This window comes from Sceloporus undulatus, chromosome 3, assembly GCF_019175285.1.
Source record: "Sceloporus undulatus isolate JIND9_A2432 ecotype Alabama chromosome 3, SceUnd_v1.1, whole genome shotgun sequence".
NCBI classification, from domain to species: Eukaryota; Metazoa; Chordata; class Lepidosauria; order Squamata; family Phrynosomatidae; genus Sceloporus; species Sceloporus undulatus.
Genome location: NC_056524.1, coordinates 66,260,961 through 66,282,870, shown reverse-complemented (window position 1 = coordinate 66,282,870; position 21,910 = coordinate 66,260,961). Strand labels below are relative to the sequence as shown.

Sequence of the window (21,910 nt, the reverse complement as noted above, 5' to 3'; positions counted from 1 at the left end):
CTGATGGTGATGTTACTTTGATTTTGCACCTAGAAATTGATCTATTTTGATTACCCTTGATTTTGGTAAGATGTGTTTAGCTACATTTGGCTTTTGTCTAATGCACCCTGCATAAATAATCCAGTTGGAGACCACTTTAACTGCCCTGGCTCAACGCTAGGGTAAATCCTGGGAATTGCAGTTTACTGTGGCACCAGAGCTCTGACAGAGAAGGCTAAATGTCTCACAGAACTACAGTTCCCAGAATTCCCTAGCATTGAGCCAGGGCAGTTAAAGCAGTCTCAAACTGGATGATTTCTGCAGTGTGTTTTGGACCATTGTTGAGATATGTTTAGCCAATTTAGCTACATTTTACAAGCTTGATTTCTTCATGCATAGGCTTGTTTACTTGTATCATTTTTATAATTGTCATCATCAGCACTGTTATCATCCATATTTATTCCAAAGGCTTGGAGTCAAGGCGGATTACACATTAAAAAGATTAGAAGATTGCACTTAAAATTATTAAAAAGTCAATATTATAGCCAAATTAAGCTATTTTACAGTTTAAACCAATACATTTCTTAAAGCTCTTTTTTAAAAAATAAAAAATCCTTCAGTTCTAAAAGCCTGTTTGAATTAAAAAGGCATTTGCCTACTGATGGAAGGACAGCAACAATAGGGCCATTCTAGCCTCCCTAGGGAGGGAGTTCCAAAGTCTAGGGGCAGTCACCGAGAAAACTCTTTTACATTGCTACCAACCTTATCTGTGAAGGTGGTTGGACTGAGAGCAGTGTATCTAAGGTGGATATCAGGATCTGGGCAGGCTTGTATGAGGAGATACAGTGTGTCAGATAGACTGGACCTGAGCTGTGTAGGGCTTTAATGTCATAACCAGCACTTCGATGTGCCCAGAAGCGGACCAGCAGCTATTAAAGCTGTAGGAGCAGAGAAATTGTATGATCTCTGTAACCAGCCCCAGTTAACACTAGCTGCAGCTCTGTACCAGCTGAATTTTTCAAACACTCTTCAAAGGCAGCTCTACATAGAGCATATTGCATCCTTCCAGTTGGGATGCAATCCAAGCATGTGTCACTGATCAGACTAGGCACGAACATGAACAGGTCTGAAACCAGATTGACATGGATCAAGAGAATCTGCTTCATCTAGGAAATCTTAATAGTATTAAAGGCAAAAGTGAGAAAAGTTATTCTATTGGGGTTTCATTCATGGTTGTGTCAACTGATTGTGGGCCTCAGCAGATGGGCAAGACACAAGAGACCAAGTCCGTGATATCCTGTTCCTGGTTCTGACCTGGGTTATTGCCTGGGCCAGCATAGTGATGGTGTTTACACATAAACATCCATGCTATCATGCCATGAACCCACTGCTGCCACACACCCCTTACCTGGTGCCATCATTGCATATACCCTGGAGGCCTTTGTCGTAGCCCGTAAGGGGGAAACAGTATCTGGCTATACTAACATGGCCAGGCAGCCCTTTCTGACATCAGAGGTTGTGGCAGAGATGTTCGGGGGGTTGTCCTTTCTGTCAGTCGTCACTGCAGAGACTCCATGGCAAACAGCCAGTCTTTTTGGACTAGATTAAGACCCCCTTGGGCTGGGACTACTAGATTGGTGTCTGGATTGGCCGATCCTATCCCAGGGCTAATGGACTGCATTGTTCAGTCTGGATGACACAAGCACAGCCTTAAAGCTTGTGTATACTGGCCTTGCGGGGAGTCTGATTTCACAAAACCAACTTCTTGGCATGCCTTTTTACCATTTCTTCTAATGTTATCTGTGGGACACGACCAAAGGAACAGTTTTTGTGATTTCTATTACTTTATATTAGACAACAAAATGGGTTGTGTTGCTGCCTATTAAGGAGAGGGATTGTTAATATCTTTTGGTACTTAATGGAGTAGTTCTAAGTGTCTTTCATATTAAATATATTGGTATGAATGAGGTTTGTCTAAGCAGATGTATGTGAAGATCGAAATCAAATGGCCTAAACTATGCTTTAAGAGCAGGGGGACTGGACTGTATATGACCACACAATATTAGCAGAAGTACTTTGTCATGGACAGTGGCCAAGAAACTAACTGTGCAAAAACAGAGGGAGGCATATTTGTCTTGGCCAAACTGAAATAGAGGAACTGAGAGACAAACATTTGAGATTTGAGCCTCTGCCTTGACAGAAAACATGCAAATGCCTCTTCTAATCAGAATAGAAGATATTTTGCTGGCATAACTGGGGGGGGGGGCAGAATATATAATAAAATAATAGTGGCTAATCCAACAATAAAAGTGATCCAGATCATAACATTGTTGTTAACTGCCCTTGAGTTGACCCCAACTCATGCCAACCCTTTGGATGAGACACCTCCAAGATCCCCCAACCTCCACTGCTCTGCTTAGTTCCTGCAAATTCATTTCCGTGACCCCCCAGTTTGGAGTCTACCCATTTGGCATGCGGTTTTCCTATCGTTCGACTAACCTCTACTTTTCCTAGCGTTATTGTCTTAGACAGGGTACAGACCGCCAGAAAGAGGCGGCTGGGAGCTGCCTCTCTTGCGCATAGCCACACTGCAGCAATCAAATTGCACGGTGTGGTTGCATGAAAAACAAAGAAGCACTGAAAAGCAGCTCCTTTTAGTGCCGCTGCAAACTGCTGGCAGCGGCGCGAGCACTTTGCACCTGTGCAGGTCCATCTGGATGGCGTGCAGCAGTGACGTCATAGCTGTGCACGCCGTCTGGACGCTGCCGCACAGCTATGGCATCATGCCGACGTGCTAGCGTTGCGGGACGTGTGCACATGCTGCCCCAAGGCAACCCTAGCACATCGCCATGATGCACATGCGTTTGATCATCTTGGCCTCCGGGGAGATTTCAGGCTTGATCTGTTCAAGGACTCATTTGTTTGTCTTTTTGGTTGTCCTTGGTATTGTGAGCACCCTTCTCCAGCACCACATCTTAAATGAGTTTATTTTCTTTCTATCTGCTTTCTTTACTGTCCAGTTCTTGCATATGTACATGATGATGGGGAATACAATTGCTTGGACAATTCTGACTTTAGTGCTCAGATGTATATCTTTACATAATTGAGGTCATAGATTTTCATAGAATCATGTTTTGCTAATGAAACTATGATTAGGTGTAGTAACATCATTCAGGTTTTTGTAGGACTGTTCCTGGATCAAACCATTGGTAGTCTTTAAGCATCTCAGTAGAGCAATATGGTCAACATGATGAAATAATTTTTAGAAGTTTAAAATATAACTTGCTAGATTTGTGCTTACACATAATATGGTCCCACAAATCTTTATGAAGTGCTATGTTGAAAAATGTGGTACATGGATGAGTCTGCATATGACCTAGAGCAGGAGTGGGCAACTGGTGGTTGTCCAAATGTTTTTGGACTGCAACTTCTATGATTCTTCACTGCTGGCAATGCTGGCTAGGGTTAATGGGAGCTGTAGTACAACTACAGTACTGGAAAACTACAAGTTGGCCATAAAGAGAGGAAGAACTGGGTACTGTTAACACTGTTAGGAACTAGAGACAGATTCAAATAAGTTTGGTGACCTGTATTAGGTTCCTGCCCACATGACCACTGGTGAAGGTGATGGGAACTGCAATTCAATAGCAGCTGGAAGACTATAGATTCTTCAGCCCTGCTGTTGCATATTCATAATTCACAGCTAAACTGGATCCCATCTTCTTAATTCATAGTGTGATTAAGAGGCTCCCATAATAGAGTTTCAACATAATGTTTTCTTTAAGAGCAACCATTTTTTGAGTTGAGCAGTATTATGAGATTGTAACTTGCTTCCTTGTAAACAAATAAATAAAGAGTGTGAGATAGCTTGTTGATAACTGCCATCAAGTCAACGTCAATTTATGGCAACCTCATGAATGAGAAACCTCCAGATCATCCTGTTATCAATAGCCCTGTTCAGGTCTTGCTGTATCAGGGCCATGTCTTCCTTGACTGAGTCTATCCATCTGGAATGTGTTCTTTCTCTTTCCCTACTTCCTTCTGCCTTACCAAGCATTGTTGTCTTTTGTAGTGAGTCATGTCTTCTCAGGATATGGCCAACAGTCTCAGTTTAGTCATCTTGGCTTCTAGGGAGAATTCAGGCTTAATTTACTCTAGAACCCATTTATATGTCACTTTGGCAATTTTAACTGATTTTCTTCCTAGAAGTTTTTTCATTGTCCAGCTTTCACAATCATATATAGAAACTGGAAATACAATGGAATGGTCAATCCTAAAATTATTCAGTGATACATCTTTACACTTCAGGGTCTTATTGAGTTCCTTCATAGCTGCCCTACCAAGTTCTAGTCTTCTGATTTCTTGACTGCAGTCTCTGTTCTGATTTATGACAGAGCCAAGGTATGGAAAAATCTTGAACTGTTTCAGTGTCTTCATTGTCTACTTTAAAGTTATGTAAATCATCTGTAGTTGATACCAGTGGCCAAAACATGCTGAATCTAGGTTCTTTAATGAAACTTTTAGGATTGCAATAGGCATGATGACAGAATGATGTCATACTATGGCATCCATGAATGAGAAAAATCACAGTATGTTCTAGATAGCCAAATCATGGCCTGAACTGGGCCCTGGCCTGCAGCTATAGATGTCTCATTTTATTTATTTCCCCCCTCCTTATTCCAGAACAAGTGTTTAAATTCATACCATAATACAGGGTGAGGAACTATAGCAATCTTAGGGCCTGAACAGACAGGCCAAAATAAAGCTTATTCGGGTCACTCTGTAGGTATGCTGTTTAAATTATATACACATCTTAAGAGGCCAGAAGCTGCACCAAAGCTGCCCTCCAGTCCTTAGGACTACAGCGTGGCTTTGGCATGGTTTCTGGCCCCTTAGGACACATCCATTATTGAAACAGCACACTTCCAAAGTGACCCGAAGCAACTTTATTTTGGCCTATCTGTTCGGGCCGATTGAGACCAAATTGCCCCATAAGACCATGTTGCCACCCTGGATAGTATAATGCAGTGATGGTGAGCCTATGCCACGCATGCCGGAAGTGGCACTTTGCACCACTTCCTCGGGCACGGGGCGAGGGAGAAGGCAGACGAGGCATACGCGTGCCCGTTCCTCCCCCTCCCTGCCTTTTCCTGGCCTCCAGCTGTCTCTCAGAGACAGCTGGAAGCCAGAAAAGGGCGCTCCGGAGAAAGAGCCAGAGGACCGCGCCTCTGGCTCCTCCTCGCAGCCTTTTCCCAGCCTCCAGCTGCCTCTTCAAGAGAGCTAGAGGCCGGGAAAAGGGTGGGGAGAGGAGGAGCGACCAGCACGTCCCAGTGGCTCCTCCCCAGGGACCTTTGGCGGCCTCCAACTGTCTCTGGAGAGACAGCTGGAGGAAGGAAAAGGTACGGGGGGAGGAAGGCAGGGAGGCTGCCCAGCTCCCTCCCTCCCCACTTACCCTTCCTGCCCTCCAAGTGTCCCAAATGGGGCACTTGGAGGGCAAGGAAAGGTCCGTGGGGAGGGAGGCAGGGGGCCTGCCCATTCCTCCTCTTCCCCTTTTGCCTTTCCTCACCCCCTAAAGGCTCTAGAGAGCCCTTTGAGGTGAAGAAAGGTCTGGGAAGAGGAGGACTGGGGCTGTGCTCATGGCTCTGCCCCTTCACGGGCCTTTGCTGAACCCCAGCTGTCTCCCCAGCTGAGAGACAGCTGGGGGCTGGGAAAAAAGCAGGGGAGAAGCCCTGCCCAGAGGGTGGAAGCTCCACCCATGGAGGGTGGAAGCCACAGCCCCTGGGCCAGAAGCCCCTCCCCAGCACACAGCCCCATCCCGAGGGGACTGAAGCCCTGCCCCCTGGCATGCGAACCTAAAAAGGTTCGCCATCACTGTTATAATGTAAGATCCTCTCCCCACTTTTTCTCTGCTGTGCATAGAGAAAGGCATGAATCACTGCCCCTATTGTCACTGATGTGTCATGACAGGGCCATTCCCCCATCCTGTTGTGGCTGCTGATCAATGTTTTAAGATAGCCTTTTCCCTACGAGACCCAAGTTTTTGTCATTTTCAGGTTACAAACAATATGTGTAATTTAATCAGTAACACATACCTGAGGATACATTTGATCCAATTCACTGAAAAATGGAGGTGGGTGGGAAGCAGGTCTGAATTTCTGTGATAATTAAGTTATGAAACACAAGCAAGATACATGGCTAGACTGTCAGCCTAAATGAAGGCATCAGTAATAGCAAGGATATGTAGGCTATAAGCCAGAGAAGACGAGAAACATTTATTTCCACAGGTTATGAGAAACCTTGCTCAGGAGGAATGAGCTTTCATGTAAGGGGAAATGGATCCAAATGATGACAGATACAGTCTGGAATAGGCAGACCTTTCTTTACCTTCGAGTGCTAGCATAGTGTAGTGGTTTGAGTGTTGGACTCCAGCTCTGGACAACAGGATTCGAATCTTACTCAGCCATGGAAACCCACTGGTTGACCTTGGACAAGTCACATTTTGTCTCAGGGAAAGGCAAAGACAAAGGCAAGCCCTCTCAGAACAAATCTTCCAAGAAGACCCTGTGATAGGTTTACCTTAGGGTTACCATAAGTTGGAAAAAAGTTGAAGGCACACAACAACAATCTGGTAATTCATATTACCACCAGGCTGTGCAAGACACAACACACTGCTAATATTCTTCCCCACAGCTCCCTGGACACAAACATAAAAGCCAGTGCCTAATGGAGCACTATTTACCTACCCTAAGGGTCACAAAGATTTTGGAACACAATTACTTGAGGGAGCTAGAGTCTGTATTTTATGTTAGCGTTTTACCATCAAGAGGATTTAGATTAAGGAGCAGTCTAAAATGGAATAAAGAAGTACACAGAACGATTGAAATTACCGTTAATAATATGTTTGGCTTCAAAGTGCAGTGAAAAGATTTCTGACTGAAGCTACAGAAAATGGTTCTGTGCAGGAGATTAGAACTGGAATTCAGCTTTATTATAGTGTGGCTCTGAAATGGTAAGAGTAACTTAGAATGGTGACAAAGAAATTATACCAATAGGGCCTTTATTGAAGGAGAGTCTAGGAATTTTGTCTCATTTAGATCTTGCCCTTGCGGCTTCTCCAAATACACACCTAATTTGTTTTACTTCAGGGTATACAGGTCTCTCTCTTCTCACAGTCCAATGATAAGTCTTTCTTAATGTTATCATTATGTCTGAATGACTAAAAACACAGCAACTGCTTAGTTGCAGCACTTGAGTAAAATTAGGACAGCCAAAGAAGGTTTGGAATCATGACATTTAATATTTTCCACCACTAAAGGATTTATTTTTTTCCCTTCTACCACAACAATTTGTTATTTTCATATACATTATATTTCAATAAAATGTACTGATATGGAAAAAGGAAAGCATGGGTTTAGTTCTATTTACAAATTTTAATTCAAACATTTTTGTAACAACACTGAAAAATAGAAACATAAACGTTGTTTGCTTTTTAATTGTGTTTTCAACCAGTCAGTGTTAAATAACTTCATACCTGTTAAGTTAAACTTCGTCTAAAACTTGGTCAGTTGAAATTTCTAACGAAAGTGTGTTTCTCTGTTCAAAAAAATACTTAAGTATGTAATTTCTGATACAAAATTCTACACTATCTTCAATAAATAAATAATAAAGCAATTCTTAAAAGTATGAAATGTAAACTTTTTTTGTCCCTCCAACATACAGGATTTTTAAAAAATAATTGCTGAAAATAATACAGTGGTCTCCTTGGAAATGATAGTACACAGACACTTTCAAGCACAGTTTACATTTATCACCAGACCTTATCTATCTATCTATCAAGTATAAAGCTGTCCTAATTTCCTAATGGAAATAATAGAGATTTGCTGTGCTAGAGAACACCATCTCCACAGGAAACATGGAAACTGATACCAAAACAACATGCAAAAAACAGCAAAGCCAATACCTCACAAGAACACTGACATGCTAACAGACCAGTCAACACCTTCCATTCTGAAAGTTGATACAAAAATACCCATTTATGCATGATCCTTGGGTAACAAACTGAAGGACTGAAAACACAAAGAGAACGAATGTCCTTGATACTGAAATGAAGATGCTTCCCAAATTTGGTCATTAACATTATGCCTTGTTCAGCAAGGTGTGTATTTTTATTATTCAACTGATTTGACAGGACTTTGCTGAATCAAGCTTTTTTATGTGGATTGCTGTCCGATTGAATGTTTACAACTGCAAAACAGCAACAACTCTTTTGGGATCACTTACTTTACAAAATTCTGATCACACCTAATGTTGAAATAGACAAATTTGCAATTAAGCATGTTTGCATTTAAAAATCATTGATGAGCTACAGTATGCTGCCACCCTGACTTCAAAACTGTGGTGTCAAATTTTTATTTAGGCACAGTACAATTTCATAAATTAATTTCTTTTGACTGCTTGTCTTGTCTCAATACAACTTTTCTGAGCAGCTGTTTTCTTATCAGTGCTGGTCCCCCCGCCCCAGCCTTTCACAATTGAGCAACAGTTTAATCATTATGTTTCAGCGGTACAGTACAGACACGCAGCAGGAATCTGTCAAACCTTTTTTTAATGTGATCAACGGTTGTTTGCAACAGAGTTGAAACACAGCTGTAAAAAACACTGATCTGTGGATATACAATTTGGGAAAAAGATGTCCCAATGCAAATGGCAAAGAACCAACATCTGGTCTTGGTTACAGTCTTGCCTTTAATGGTGGTGGGGGAGGGGGTTGAACTACTAGGTCCCAGACCAGTAATTCAATCTTTCATCCACATAACACTGGCTTACATGTACGAATATCTTGAAAAAGCTATCTTCACCTCACCTCTTGAAAGCTTTCCAGTCTACAGGAAACTGTCATTTAAACCTCAGATTGGAATTTTCTTTTCTTTTTTCATTTATTTTTTGAAAACAGATTCAAATATTATCACAAACTTCTTAAAAGAAATCCAGAAATCTTACATGGCAAGAATGCATTCATGTTAACAGCATTTTGTATATAAATATATTCACATTATGTTTATACACCACTCTGTGGGGCAATAGGCACAACATTTCTAGGGGAAATTCATAGAAATCTGCAGACATGGCAGCAACACCCTTCTTCGGTTGACATGGAATGTTGAAGCAACCAGAGAAAGTGCAGTGTTTTAACCTCTCTGTCAAGAGCGCAAGCCACAACTCTTCTTACTCTAGAAATCCTGAAACTACAGCCGAATTTCAACATAAAATAAAACAAACTGTTTTTAAAAAGATGGCATGCCCCCCACAAACTTGAAATTCAGTTTTCTGCAAGGATTAGCAAGATATAAAGTTTTGTGTGGCTTTGCTAAATCTCTTTCCATGTGGAGTACTTTTTTTCCATATAAAAGGACTGAGAATCTCTATGGAAAGATTTTGTAAACACCTATTATAGTCATTTCAGCTGAGAGAAGCACCTCCTTTTCAAGGTTCATCAAACAGCTGCAGATCCAGTCGAACAACTATCTCTCCTGTTGGGACTTCATGCAGGAGAAGACACTTTGTAACTGGTCCCTTTGACCCCTGGTCTTTCTTAATATCTGCTACACGGATTTCTGTTCGGCCCAAGAAGTCTGAAAGAGATAAAATGCATGTCATGACTGGAAATGACAAGGCTTCCCCAGTAAAGATCCATCTCTGGCAAGAAGTCAGTTAAGGCCCCATTCTCACTAGCCCATTTGCACTGGATAGAACTGGGCAGATCCAGTTTCCCCTATACCAAATCTCCCTGGGTAATAGTTCTGACTATCCTTTACCCTGATTGATGCAATTTGCCCCTCTGAAGTTCACATTTCTAGTACTGCTTTAAAATGGAACCTCCTTTGTTGTCTATCAAATTCACTTCCACTTTTGTCAAAGGTGACATATCCTACAGTGTGCGCCTATTCTGTCAACTTGTCAAATTTAAAAACCTCCAGGTGTGTGTGTTTTGTGTGTATTTGGGTCATTACAGATTATGGCAACCCTAAAACGACCCCATCCTGGGGTTTTATTGGCAAGATTGGTTCCAAGGAGATTTGCCATTGCCTTTCCCCTGAGGCTGAGAGAGTGTGACTCCCCCAAAGTCATGGGTTTCCACAGCCTTCCCACTGAATGCCAGCCTCTAGCTTCCCCTTCACTTCCAGCCCAGCATTTCCTCCTCTTTGGAACCTCTTCCCTTCCCTTCCATCCGCATAATCTGTCACAATAATAATAATAATAATAATAATAATAATAATAATAATAATAATAATAATACCTCACCTCAGAATGTCATCTCTGCATCCTCTTTCCTTGCTTTCCCTCTGATTGCCACCCCAGAATGCCTTACATACACATATACATATGTAACAAAAGCATTCACACATTGTATCAATTTGCCAAATTTAAAAGGAAACACAAGCATTCGCATATTCTGTCACACACACACACACACACACACTTTTTAAAAATGCCACTTGCAAAGTGAGGTGCCATACTGGCAGCAAACAAACAAAAGAGAAATGTAGCACAAGCATACACATGCTATCACTATGTACCGACCTGTAGAACAAGCATTTGCATAATCTGTCAAAAATAAAATTACAAAAGAGAGAGAGAGAGAGAGAAAGCTGCCTGTGAGGGGGAGGCATGGTCTGTCCTCTGCCCTCCCTTTGACCTAAATCCCTCCCTTGAACTTGACCCGATCATGGCCGGGGCCAAGTTCACATTTGCTGGCAGCAGGGAAGAAACGGGTTTTCCTAAAAGACACGGGAAATAATCCACTTCCAGAAAAACCGCTCTAAGGGGTTTTCTAAAAAATCTTTCGCCTTTTAAAAACCCTCATTCTGATGTGTTTAAACCAGTGCCAGTGGGAACTTCCGACTTTTAATCCAGGATACAATTCGGTACAAAAGGTAGTCTGAATGGCCCTTCAGAAAACAGCATGAGCATTCATATCAAACTGAAAACAGAAGCAGGAAATTGTCTCATGACTACAGTTATTTTATGGTCTGTCAGTGGGCTTCCATTAATTTCTTTTTTATTTCACTACAGATAGTGTTTCCTAGCACTTCAGTTCTATACTTGCATTGGGACCGAAATTTGGTTTTGCAGAAAAAGCAGCTGAGGACAGGATCCCAAGAACCCTGTGCAAACATGCAACATTTTTTCTTCCAGTTACAGCTCTCCCTGCTTGTTAGAGACTATAGTGGGAATGAGGGAACTGAAAGCCCCAGTGAAGCCCTTTGCATCTTGGCTTCTGTAACCAAAGTCAAAGCAAAGATGAGACAGCCAAGAGAGCACAGTGCTCCTGGCAATATGCTTAGAGAATCCTGCAACTCATATTGGCATGTGGAAAATAACCCATTTGTAGGAAGATTGCTTCTCCATTCCATCCAAAGAATGTATGCTCCAATTACTCATATGCACATACCGAAAGACAAAGCCTAAAAATAAGAGTTGCCACCTACCATCAGGGGAGAATTGATCCCTCTCAAACACTGTTATGCAGAGCACATCTTGTTCTAAATCTTTGATAAAGAACTGGCAGTTAGAATTCCACTTGGGGTTGAGAGTGTCCTGTATAGTCTTGGTAATATGACACTGAGAACCCATTGTCACTTCACAATATGGATTACTCTTCCCTAAAAGGAGAAGACAGAAGCAGAGCCATGTTCAAATATTTGCATGGATTTTGTAATTTGCCTCAAGGATATTCACAAGCATTTTAGATGAGCCTATTGCATATACCCCACAATTTGATTAATATTTTTTTAAAACCCACTTTATCAGGCATCCCTAGGAGGTGCTGTTCTTTTTGGCACATGCTTAACAAAATAGAAAGGAAGCAAAGTTCTTACCATGGGATCTGCAGGGCTTCAATTCAATACCTTCAACAATGTTCACCATTAACCTTCCAATGCCTGTTGCCCTCTGGGACCGGACTGTGGCAAGAACAGGCAAGATTCATTAAAATATTCTTCAGATACTTTGGGGAAAACTTATAAATACTGTACCCCCATTGTGGTACCTAAGTAGGCCTTTTCCCTCTTCTTCTTCTCTGTTTCTATGTATAGTTCAGAAGCAGCTTTGATTTTCTGAACCCAAGCCGTCCTTGAGAAAGAGAAAAGCAAAAATAAAGTGAAATACTACTATAAAGTTTATGTAAAACTGATTAAATGCAGGATAGGAAGAAGAACTGGCTAAAGACATTGAGTTGCCTGCTGTTTTAGGACTACAAGTCAATCTCATGCATAAGTTGAGGGCAGGTTTGATGCCAAAATTATGGATTTTGATATGGCCCGTGGATAAGTCGAGGGTAAAACTTTGTGTCATGTAACAAAGGATCTAAGGGATGAAGCAAAGAGAAACTACCAAAGAGCTTAAAAAAAATCCAGTAGGCATAACTGTTTGTGCTCACACTAAAGGCTGGATGGATGTGTGTATGCACATGCACACACAAACACAAAAGCTTTTAAAAGTACTAGTTAAAGTCTGTGCTAATTCAGCAATAATTTACCTTTCATTTATGCTTTCTGCACGAAGTGTGTACACTCGATCAATGTGAGAGATGTGGAAGATGGGCTCATCTCCAGAAGGATCTGTAGGTAGTTTTACCAAGACTTCATTTAGAAATATGGGCTGCAGAAATATTAGGAAATATTAGTTTACGTCAGATCTGAATAACTGCTGTATAACAGGTGTCATGTTTAGCATACAATGACTGACATATTTCTATATACGTATTACTGTATTTTTACAACTTTCCCAATTTCTTTTGCTATAAATTAGAATTAAATAAACAAATAAATACCCCACCACCATCCTGAAAACATGACATAATTGCAAATATACCCAGTTCACACTGTGAGGGCCAGTATAAAACACTGAGCTGCTAGCCATGTAAACCTAATGGTTCACACACTGCTATAGCAAAATTAAAAAGTTGTGGGCTTTTTATTCAAAAAAAGAAAAAAAAAGATGACAACATGGTAGACAACATCTCACTATTATCCCAAGTGCACAGCGAAAATTATCTGTTTTAAGGTTCCCTCAAGCTTATGTGTGTTCAAGTTCCCCAAAGCAGAGATCACAGCAAAGAAAGAAAAGAAACAAACCAGACAGATGGTCTGGGAGGGATGATTAACCATAATATCATCCACTTTGATTTAAAAATATGAAACATTAACTCATACTAAATAGTTTTTTGATTCAGATCATAGTAACTAGTGCTTGCAGGGGCCTAAATAACCTAAAGGAACCAGATCCCATCTGACCTTGGAATGCTAAGCAGGGTTAGCCCTGGTTAATACTTGAACAGATCACCACCAATGGATACCAGATGCTGTAGGCTATATTTCAAACCACCTCTGAGTATTCCTTGTTCACTTAATACCAAGCATGAAGCCTATGGAAATTCAGTGGGATACTAAAAGGCTGCTCTTCAGCTGAGCTAGCCTTCATTTTCACCAATACCAAAGCCTGTGGGAAGCAACTTTTCCTAAAGCACATAACTGTGTGCATGAGGTTGGGTGTGATTTTCAACATAATCTACCTAAGCAAGCAAATTGATGAAATAGTACTACAAAATAGTAATAAAATGCTTAGCATCACTTCTGTTTCAGCCCAAGAAACAAGAGGAAGGTATCAGCAAGATGGTAAAGATTGTGAAAGTACAGAGTTTCTTAAGGAGCCCCTCATCCTTTGTCAAAACGACCCAAAGGAAGACAAAACCATGCTTAGTGGCCAGACATTACTATATATGTATGCATTAGTGAAACAGGCAAAATAACAGAGGAAAGGGGTGAAATCAAGTTTTTTATGAAAGAGGGCACAGGTGGCTGGCTGGATCATTTACTATGATTATAGCTGAATTACTGATTACTACAGTAATCTGATGAAAATGCTCAGTAGAGTTTGATCTCAGCTTGATGTATGTCCTCAGTGCTCTATGATAAATTTTACAGAACTGGGAAGTTAATAATGACAAATGACTTGTTATTCTTTATTATAAGAGATTCCACCTAAACATTAGGAAAAACTTCATAACAGTACGAGCTGTTGAACAATGGATGGAATCTGTTGCCTTGGAGTATGTTGGAATCACCTTCTTTGAAGGTTTTTAAATAGGGGCTGGATGGCCATCTGTTGGGAGTGCTTTGATTGGGAGTTCCTGCATGGCAGGGGACTGCACTGGATGGCCCTTGTGATCTCTTCCAACTCTATGATTCTATAATCTATAACCACTGAACTGTTAATTTTGTTGCAGTTCCCACTTGTTATCCACTATGGTTTATGAACATTGCTTGATTTCTGGATGATTTCGTTTGCAGGCATGCACAAAAAGAGGATTAATATTCCACCATCCTATCCTCAATGGAATATGGCAGCCCAAAAAACAAGTAAACATGTGGGGAAAAACAGACCAAATAAATAAGAGAGAAACAATTTCCTCTTTCCATCTATGACTAATTAACAAACTCTTGGACTCATAACTGAATGCAGCTTTTTTCTGGATTAATATACAAATAATAACTAGATTTCTCTACCTGAACCTTGATAACAAATGTAAACATTTGTGAGTTTCTAAATTGAACCATGATCATGATAAATCCTTGAGTTAGAACAATCCACATACATACTTTATGACAGTAATGGTGGATTGGGGAGGGAGAGAGGACAGAAGACTATATAGCTAGGAAAGCATTTAGCTGTGCTTTCCCTTACATAAATATTTTAGTGTTGCAGTACATTTCAACTTCCCTCCTACTCACTGGACCAGTCATAGCAAGTAGCAACCTATCTTTTTTTAAAAAAAAAAATTAAAAATGCTCCCTTGATGGTATAGAAATAACAAGGGATCAATTTTATACAATGCAGCAACAAACCCAGGCTTGTTTGTAGTTCAGTTAAACACTCAGTAGACATTTACTTCACATGCAAGTTTTCAAACACCTATTTTATTGTATCTCATGCCACATTCTCTGATACACATTTCTAAAAAAAAACCTCACTGGTATCCATTATCAGCTCTTCCTTGGGGACATGTTAAAAATAGTTGTGAATCAGGAAATGACCTAGCCAGAAAATAAGATGTTTCTGTTTACCGTTTTAGTCTCTGTGGTTATTTTTCCCCACTCCCTCCTCTTTGTGTGGCCACCCAGTTCATTTCCACTCCACCTGGATGTTGTCTTCCCAGCCAGTTAAATTCCCTCATGCCTTCCACCCAGTTGTCACTTATTTTTCCTCTCAGTATGTCAACATTCTGTGTCAATGAGTCATTACAGGGCTGGTTTTCAGAGTCCCCTTCCCATTCCTTTGGAGGTTTTTAAACAGAGACTGGAGGGCAATCTGTTGGGGGTGCTTTGAGTGCGAGTTCCTGCATGGCAGGGGGTGGACTGGATGACCCTTGTGGTCACTTCCAACTCTATGATTCTATGATTCTACATTTACCCTCCAAGCCTTGGGGTCACCAGAAGTTTACTGATACCTCCTTCTTGTAGATGAATAGTGTGGTTTTTGCTCTATTTGCATGCGTACTGGAAAATCTGAAGTGGTTTCAGAAGGAATGATGATGATAAAAAAAGATCCCACTTTGAGAACACCCAGTGAGACAGACAAATCTGACTTCATTACAGACTCTGGTGGTTCAATAGTCTTCCTACACAGAAATCCATATAAGACTTGTATTGTGTAAAAAGGTCCATATAGGCTGCATCCACACTGCAGAAATAATCCAGGTTGACACTACTTTAACTGCCACGTCTCAGTGCTATGGAATTCTGTGATTTGTAGTTTTGTTAGACATTTAGCCTTCTCTGTCAGAGAGCTCTGGTGCCATTAAAAACTATAATTCTCAGGATTCCATAGCATTGAGCCATGACAATTAAAATGGTGTCAAACTGGATCATTTCTGTAGTGCAAATGCAGCCAAACAGAAACATTTATGGTCTATATATTTTAATATGGGTGGATGAGGGAGCCTTGTGGATTTTTATCAAAATATCCAAATTCCCCTTTAAAAGTGATACTTACTGTTTTGTACATTTTATACTGCAGATTTGACTTGGGGCTGAAGACCTTATCTGTGCCAGATGAGCCCAGAGGTTTTATGATCTGTGTCAGCAGAAGGAAGTCATTGAACAGAAAGCCATACAATTCCTTGTTGCTCTTGGCCTTGTAGAGTTTCCCACTGTGTAGAAATTTGCGCGGCCCCAAGCAGTTTGTAACAGAATTAAAGACAAGTTGCTGGGGGAAACAACACACACACATACACAACACACAAGACAGAAGCAATGAGATGTATAAAAATATAACAGTCATGATACTGTTGGTATGCAGCTGACAATGTTTGTTTTGCAGGAATAATGCTTACTAATGCTTTGGTGTTACCAGTGAAAGATCAGCACTTAGTGATACAGCAAGAAATTTGTAATTTGGAGGGTTAGTCTTATACTGCTATGCTCTTTAACCATGCTGGGTTCACTTATCAATGAAGGAGGAAAGCAATCCTAAACATCAATAATATCATCATCTGTTTCCTGACTTTTCTCTCAAACTAAGGGGCTGTGCGGACAGTCCCAAAGGGGTGGCCCCTTTTACAGTCAGATTGGCGCTACGGCAATCGCGTGCCACGTCCCTGATCTGGCCTTTGCAGGGCGCAAAAAGGAGCTGCAAAAAGCGGTTCCTTTTTGTGTCCTGCAAAGGGTGTGATAGCCGTGGCAGTGATTCTTTCAATGCTGCGTCATGCAGACGCAGTGCCAGAGGAACACCATGATGCCACACACCATGTGGTGTGGCACGCGGTTTCATGTCACCCTCGGGGCAGAACCGCGGTGTGCGTCATGTAGACGCTACGCTCTGACTCCGTCCCCAACTCAACCAAAGGTGCCAGTGTGCACAGCCCCAAAGATTCAAAGTGGCTTACAGGTTTAAAAAAATGTAAATAGTTAAAAAATACAGAAGGTGGACATTATACAGTAATAGAATTAAACGATTACCAAATCAAAACATACAGTAAAATGTTTAAAAGCATATATAAACTTGTACTCTGAGGAAGATTTAAATTTTAACAAAAATTTTTAAAAATGTTATAAACCAGTTTTTTTAAAAAAAGGACAAAACAGTAAAGCACACTCTTAAAGCCCTCCTTTTAAAAACCATCTGACCTCAAAATCCTACTGAATTTTTTTTTTTTTAAAAGGAATGAAAATAGAAGTAATGATGCCTAATTTTCTTTTCTGCTTTTCCAGAGTAGCATAGGAAGCAGCATGGATGTTTACTATTTGGGATTCTTTGAGTGGTCATCTCTGTATGGTCAGCCCTTGGTATTCACAGATTCTTTATCCACAAATTCAACCATCCACCACTAGAAAATATATTTTTTAAAGATTCCAAAAAGCAAATCTTCATTTTGCCATTTTATATAAAGAACACCATTTTACTATTCTATTGTATTTAACGAGACTTGAATATCCACAGATTTTGGTATTCACAGGGGACCCTGGAACCAAACTGCAGCAGAAACCAAGGTCCACTCTGTGTGTGTGGGGGGGGGGGGGGGGATTCTACAATTACACAAAGTCCCAACCAAAACATTCTAGAACTGAGTTTTTGGTGTAGAGCCCCCTCATCTCTTTTCAATGCACATGTCCCAAAAGTGCATTATTCCATCTCATTCTGTTTTGAGACTTCTGCAGCAGAAGTTAAGAGAAGTACAGACCACATCTGTTGCACAGAGAAGATATTGTGGGAATACACGAATGAACATGCAAAGAAACAGTTACAAGTCAATGACCTGTTTTACTTCTTCATGATCTATTTAAATCACACATCCATGATTAGTATGCTGATTTACTAAAGGTGGAACAAGGACCTGGAAAAAAAATGAGAAGACCTTTTGCTACAGTGGTTTTGGAAAAGATGAGAAAAATGAAGCCATGTGCTCCTTAAGTATGCACATTGTGGCAAGAAAAAAGACAGTCTTTCCATCAAAAGAAAGACCCATTCTACAATGTTCTGAACAGGGCTTTTTGTTGATATAAATATGACATTATAATGTTTCTTTATTAAAATATCCTACTCTATATGCAAGGCTCTCTGGCTGGCATACAATAAAATCAATGTAAATAGTTTAAAAAAATTTAAAACAGGAAAAATTTATCCAGGCTAAACCAATTTAACAAGTTAAAACAGGACAGTTAAAACTAATTAAAACAGTTATGGTAATTTAAAACATAATCAAATTTGGGTGGAAACAATTTATGTCCCAGGGATTTTAGTAAAGATACATGTTTTTACTTGGTACCAAGGCGACACCAGAGTTGATGGCAAGAGGCCCGTAATAGTGGCCCCCTGGTATCCGCTGGGGTTTGGGCCCCCTGTGGATACCAAAATCTGTGGATGCTCAAGTCTCATTATATACAATGACATACTAAATCCATGAATAACAAATCTGTGGATAAGGAGGGCTGACTGTATTCTACAACTGGATGTCACAGCAAAAAGCCCCTCTCACATGTCCTCCTGCAGTGGACTCCTACAGTGTACTGCCATGACTGGGGATACAGAAAAACAATGATTTGGCAGACTTTAATCTTTGGGCAGGCATATATAGGAAGTGGTGTTTCAACAAGTTTCAAAGCAATTTAGAGCTTTAAAATATTTCTAGCAGCACTGTGAATTTGGTCCAGAAACAGAACTGTAGCTGTGGGTGTGTGTGTGTGTGTGAAAGCACTGTTCCCTCCAAATAAGAATTCTACCCTCTGAATGAAATCTTTCTTCCATCACCAAATTCCTAGCATTGCAGTAATTTAAAAGTATGTAGAGAGATCTTGTAGCATCTTTGAGACTAACTGAAAGAAAGAAGTTGGCAGCTTGAGGTTTTGTAGACTTAAGTCTACTTCCTCAGATGCATTTTGTAGACTTAAGTGTACGAAAGCTCATACTGTCAACTTCTTTCTTTCCATTAGTCTCAAATGTACTACAAGATCTCTCTACATATTGATTTGACAGACTAACACGGCTGTATCTTTGAACTCTTCAGTTGTGCATTTAGAGATACAGTTTAGGCATCCAAAGAAAAGGAGCAAACAAAATTACCAAAGGAATGTGAGCATAGCAAATATACTGTAAAAATTCTAAGACTGAACAAATTTTAATGTTTCACTCTCTGCAATACTAGGAATTGTTTTGAATTTGGGGACTCAAGGAAAAATGCCCTCATCCCACTCTAGCCACACCCCAGACCAAAGTATAGCATCAACTAATACCATTCCTTTAAAACCAACATTATATGCTTTCTAGATGGTGTGTCAGATCTGTAATGTAGCTACTGCATTTTGCACTAGCTGCAGCTTCTGACTTATCTTCAAGGACAGCCTCATAAATAATGCAGTGCAGTAGACTAATCAGGAAGTTACCAGTGCATGGATTACTGTGGCTACGTTATTAGACCTAGACAGAATATGTAGTCCACAAAATTGAGAGTCTGGGACCTTTTCAAAGCTTGGCATGTTCCTAGCAAAGGAACTCCAGAGACAAATGCAGCAAATGTGATTATTGTTGTGGATGGTAGTGGCAGTAGGTAGATTTCTTGTTTGGAAATGGGGACCTGATTCATAACATATTAACAGCCTGGGTATCTTTTGTTATGGTGCTGTGCAGGCAAGATAAAAGGTGATGGCATAGTGAACTATGAAGGAAGAAAAACATCTAGAGGCAATGTCAGACCTATGAAGTAAAATATATGTAAGATAAGGTCTTGATTAAGGTTGGAGAAAGGCCAAATCCAAACCCGTAACTATCCTGATCTTACAAAAAACAAAGTTTGGGATACCAGCTCTCAGGGCATAAAGCTCACTGACATGACTGTTTTGAGGAATGCCACTTTGAGATTGATGGGACGGAGCTGAATGGTGTCACAATAAGTTTGCCAAAGGACACTGACATATTCCAGGTAGAAACAGAGTTAGAAACTGGTTGTATAAGCCTGGCAAGAGTGCAAGAAAACAATAACGTGATAGCAAATGGAAATGGAGCAGCTCATAAAATGTCAAAATGGAAACTTTAAGAGATTGCATCACAAGGCTACCATCTTGCAGTGAAATAAAGAACAATCAGATTTTGTACAGCAAGAGCTGGGCTGCAGGAGTAGGACAAATATACACCAACATTGAAAGAAGTGAGGAATCACACCGCTAGTACTGTACAATTCATTACCAAACAGGAAGAAAGACTTTATTTTCCAAAACAGGCCTGGTAACAAGCAGTACAGCTGTCAAGTACTCAAAGGTATCAGTGCTATCAGGCTGGTTACACATAGAGATATCCCTAAATTTGGAAGCTGTAAGTGAAAACATAGAACTCAGTGAATCCTGAGAGGATAGCAGGTGAGCAGACCATGAGATAGATGAGCTGGATATTAAGCATGCGAACTGTACTTTGTTCCATTAGTATAAGAAGTCTACTAATTGCCAAAATCCTAGCTTTCATCTTCTAAACAAAGGACCTGTACAGACTGGCACTTTGTGCTAACCTGGGTCAGAAAGTATGGCTAGATAGGGCTGAACAGTTACACATGCCCAGCCCTATTTTTGCTGCCCGTGCACCATCTTGGTGTGCTCCTGTCCATACGGGGCATGCCATGATGATGCAAGGGTAGCACAGCACCCAAACTGCACTGGCCAGAAAGGGCGTCATCATGGTGCATGATGGAAGCTGCTTACAGAAGCTTTTTTTGGCCCCAAGAGGGAGCAGAGCATTGCCGCGACATGCGGTTGCTATGGCAATGATCTGATGCAGAAAGGGGAGGCATCTCGCCATCCCTTCCTGCCCGTCTGTCAAGCCCCACAGTCTCTAGGGCAATGGTGGGCAGCTACAGACCATCTAGAGGGACAAACCTGCTCCATTTTCATACACACCTGACTTTGCTGGGCCACAAAAAGAGAAGCTATTTGGGGCTGAAAAAGGTCTAGGGGACAAACTACCCTTTCAACTACCAATTGTGTGCTCCTTGGAATTTTCAAGAAACACAAGTGGCCATTTTCAGGCTAAAATGCATACATCAGGAATAGACTGGGGCAGATTAGCACATTACAAAACTCCCGCCTTTGATCTAAAACAGGATCAGTAGAAAATCTAGGTTTGCCAAAATGAAAACTGGGCATGTCTTCTGGCACATTAACTGGTTTGTAGATGAAGGATTTTCAGCTGATGTTGCTTGTCACACAACCTGAGGCTCTCTCCATTTCTCACTTTGACAACCCTACAAAAAATCTGACCCATGGGCATCACACACTCCCTAGGACCATTTTTATGATTCCCTGATCTCTTCAATTTGAAATTGGCCAAAAGTGCCCCTGAGAGAGATTTTCTAGTGTTTTTTGCCTCCCTCCCTGTTGAGCTGTTTTAAGCCCAAAAGAGAAAGCTGACTTCCTGATCAATTCTTATTGGAAAAAAGGCTTCTTCTGGCCCCAGTATGGCCCAAAGTAAGTCAAACCATGGCTAAATTGTCCCCATATCCCCTAGGAGGCATTGGGGCATTTGAGGATAGGCAATAAATCATTTTTTATCCAGTGAAATGCAGCAAGGAGTCCCCATTAGTGGCAATGTAATCCTCTATCCTCAGACACTTGCTCACCCCAATCTAAAATATTATCTGCTCTGGAAACAAACCCTCATCAGTCAGTGGCAGATCCTTTATATGTCATCTAATTTATTTAGTTTAGTTCACTAATCAGAATCAAGCATGTCTCCTGAAAGCCTTAGATATGTAGTCTGTCATAAGACTGAAAGGACTTTGTTTTGTTTTTTGCTGTCATATGTTGCCTGGAAACCTTTGCCAGCTCCTGTTTGTCATCGTGCAAGAGTTTGAAATAGACTGGTAAATCTTATTGAACAAAAGGACTGAAAA

General features: G+C 40.8%; 1 protein-coding gene across 3 annotated transcripts in view; it reads right to left on the bottom strand.

Moving 5' to 3' along the window:
* Positions 1-6,737: 6,737 nt before the first annotated feature.
* The window catches only part of ITSN1 (intersectin 1), a 106,523-nt gene continuing 91,350 nt past the window's right edge, over positions 6,738-21,910 (bottom strand). For all 3 annotated transcript variants that reach the window (XM_042456443.1, XM_042456444.1, XM_042456445.1), the window contains 6 exons: positions 16,033-16,245; positions 12,518-12,639; positions 12,029-12,111; positions 11,859-11,942; positions 11,469-11,642; positions 6,738-9,611 (listed from right to left, as the gene is read on the bottom strand). In XM_042456443.1, the coding sequence (XP_042312377.1) occupies positions 9,463-9,611; positions 11,469-11,642; positions 11,859-11,942; positions 12,029-12,111; positions 12,518-12,639; positions 16,033-16,245 (825 nt within the window). In that variant the 3' untranslated portion in view covers positions 6,738-9,462. The remainder of the gene's footprint in view (positions 9,612-11,468; positions 11,643-11,858; positions 11,943-12,028; positions 12,112-12,517; positions 12,640-16,032; positions 16,246-21,910) is intronic.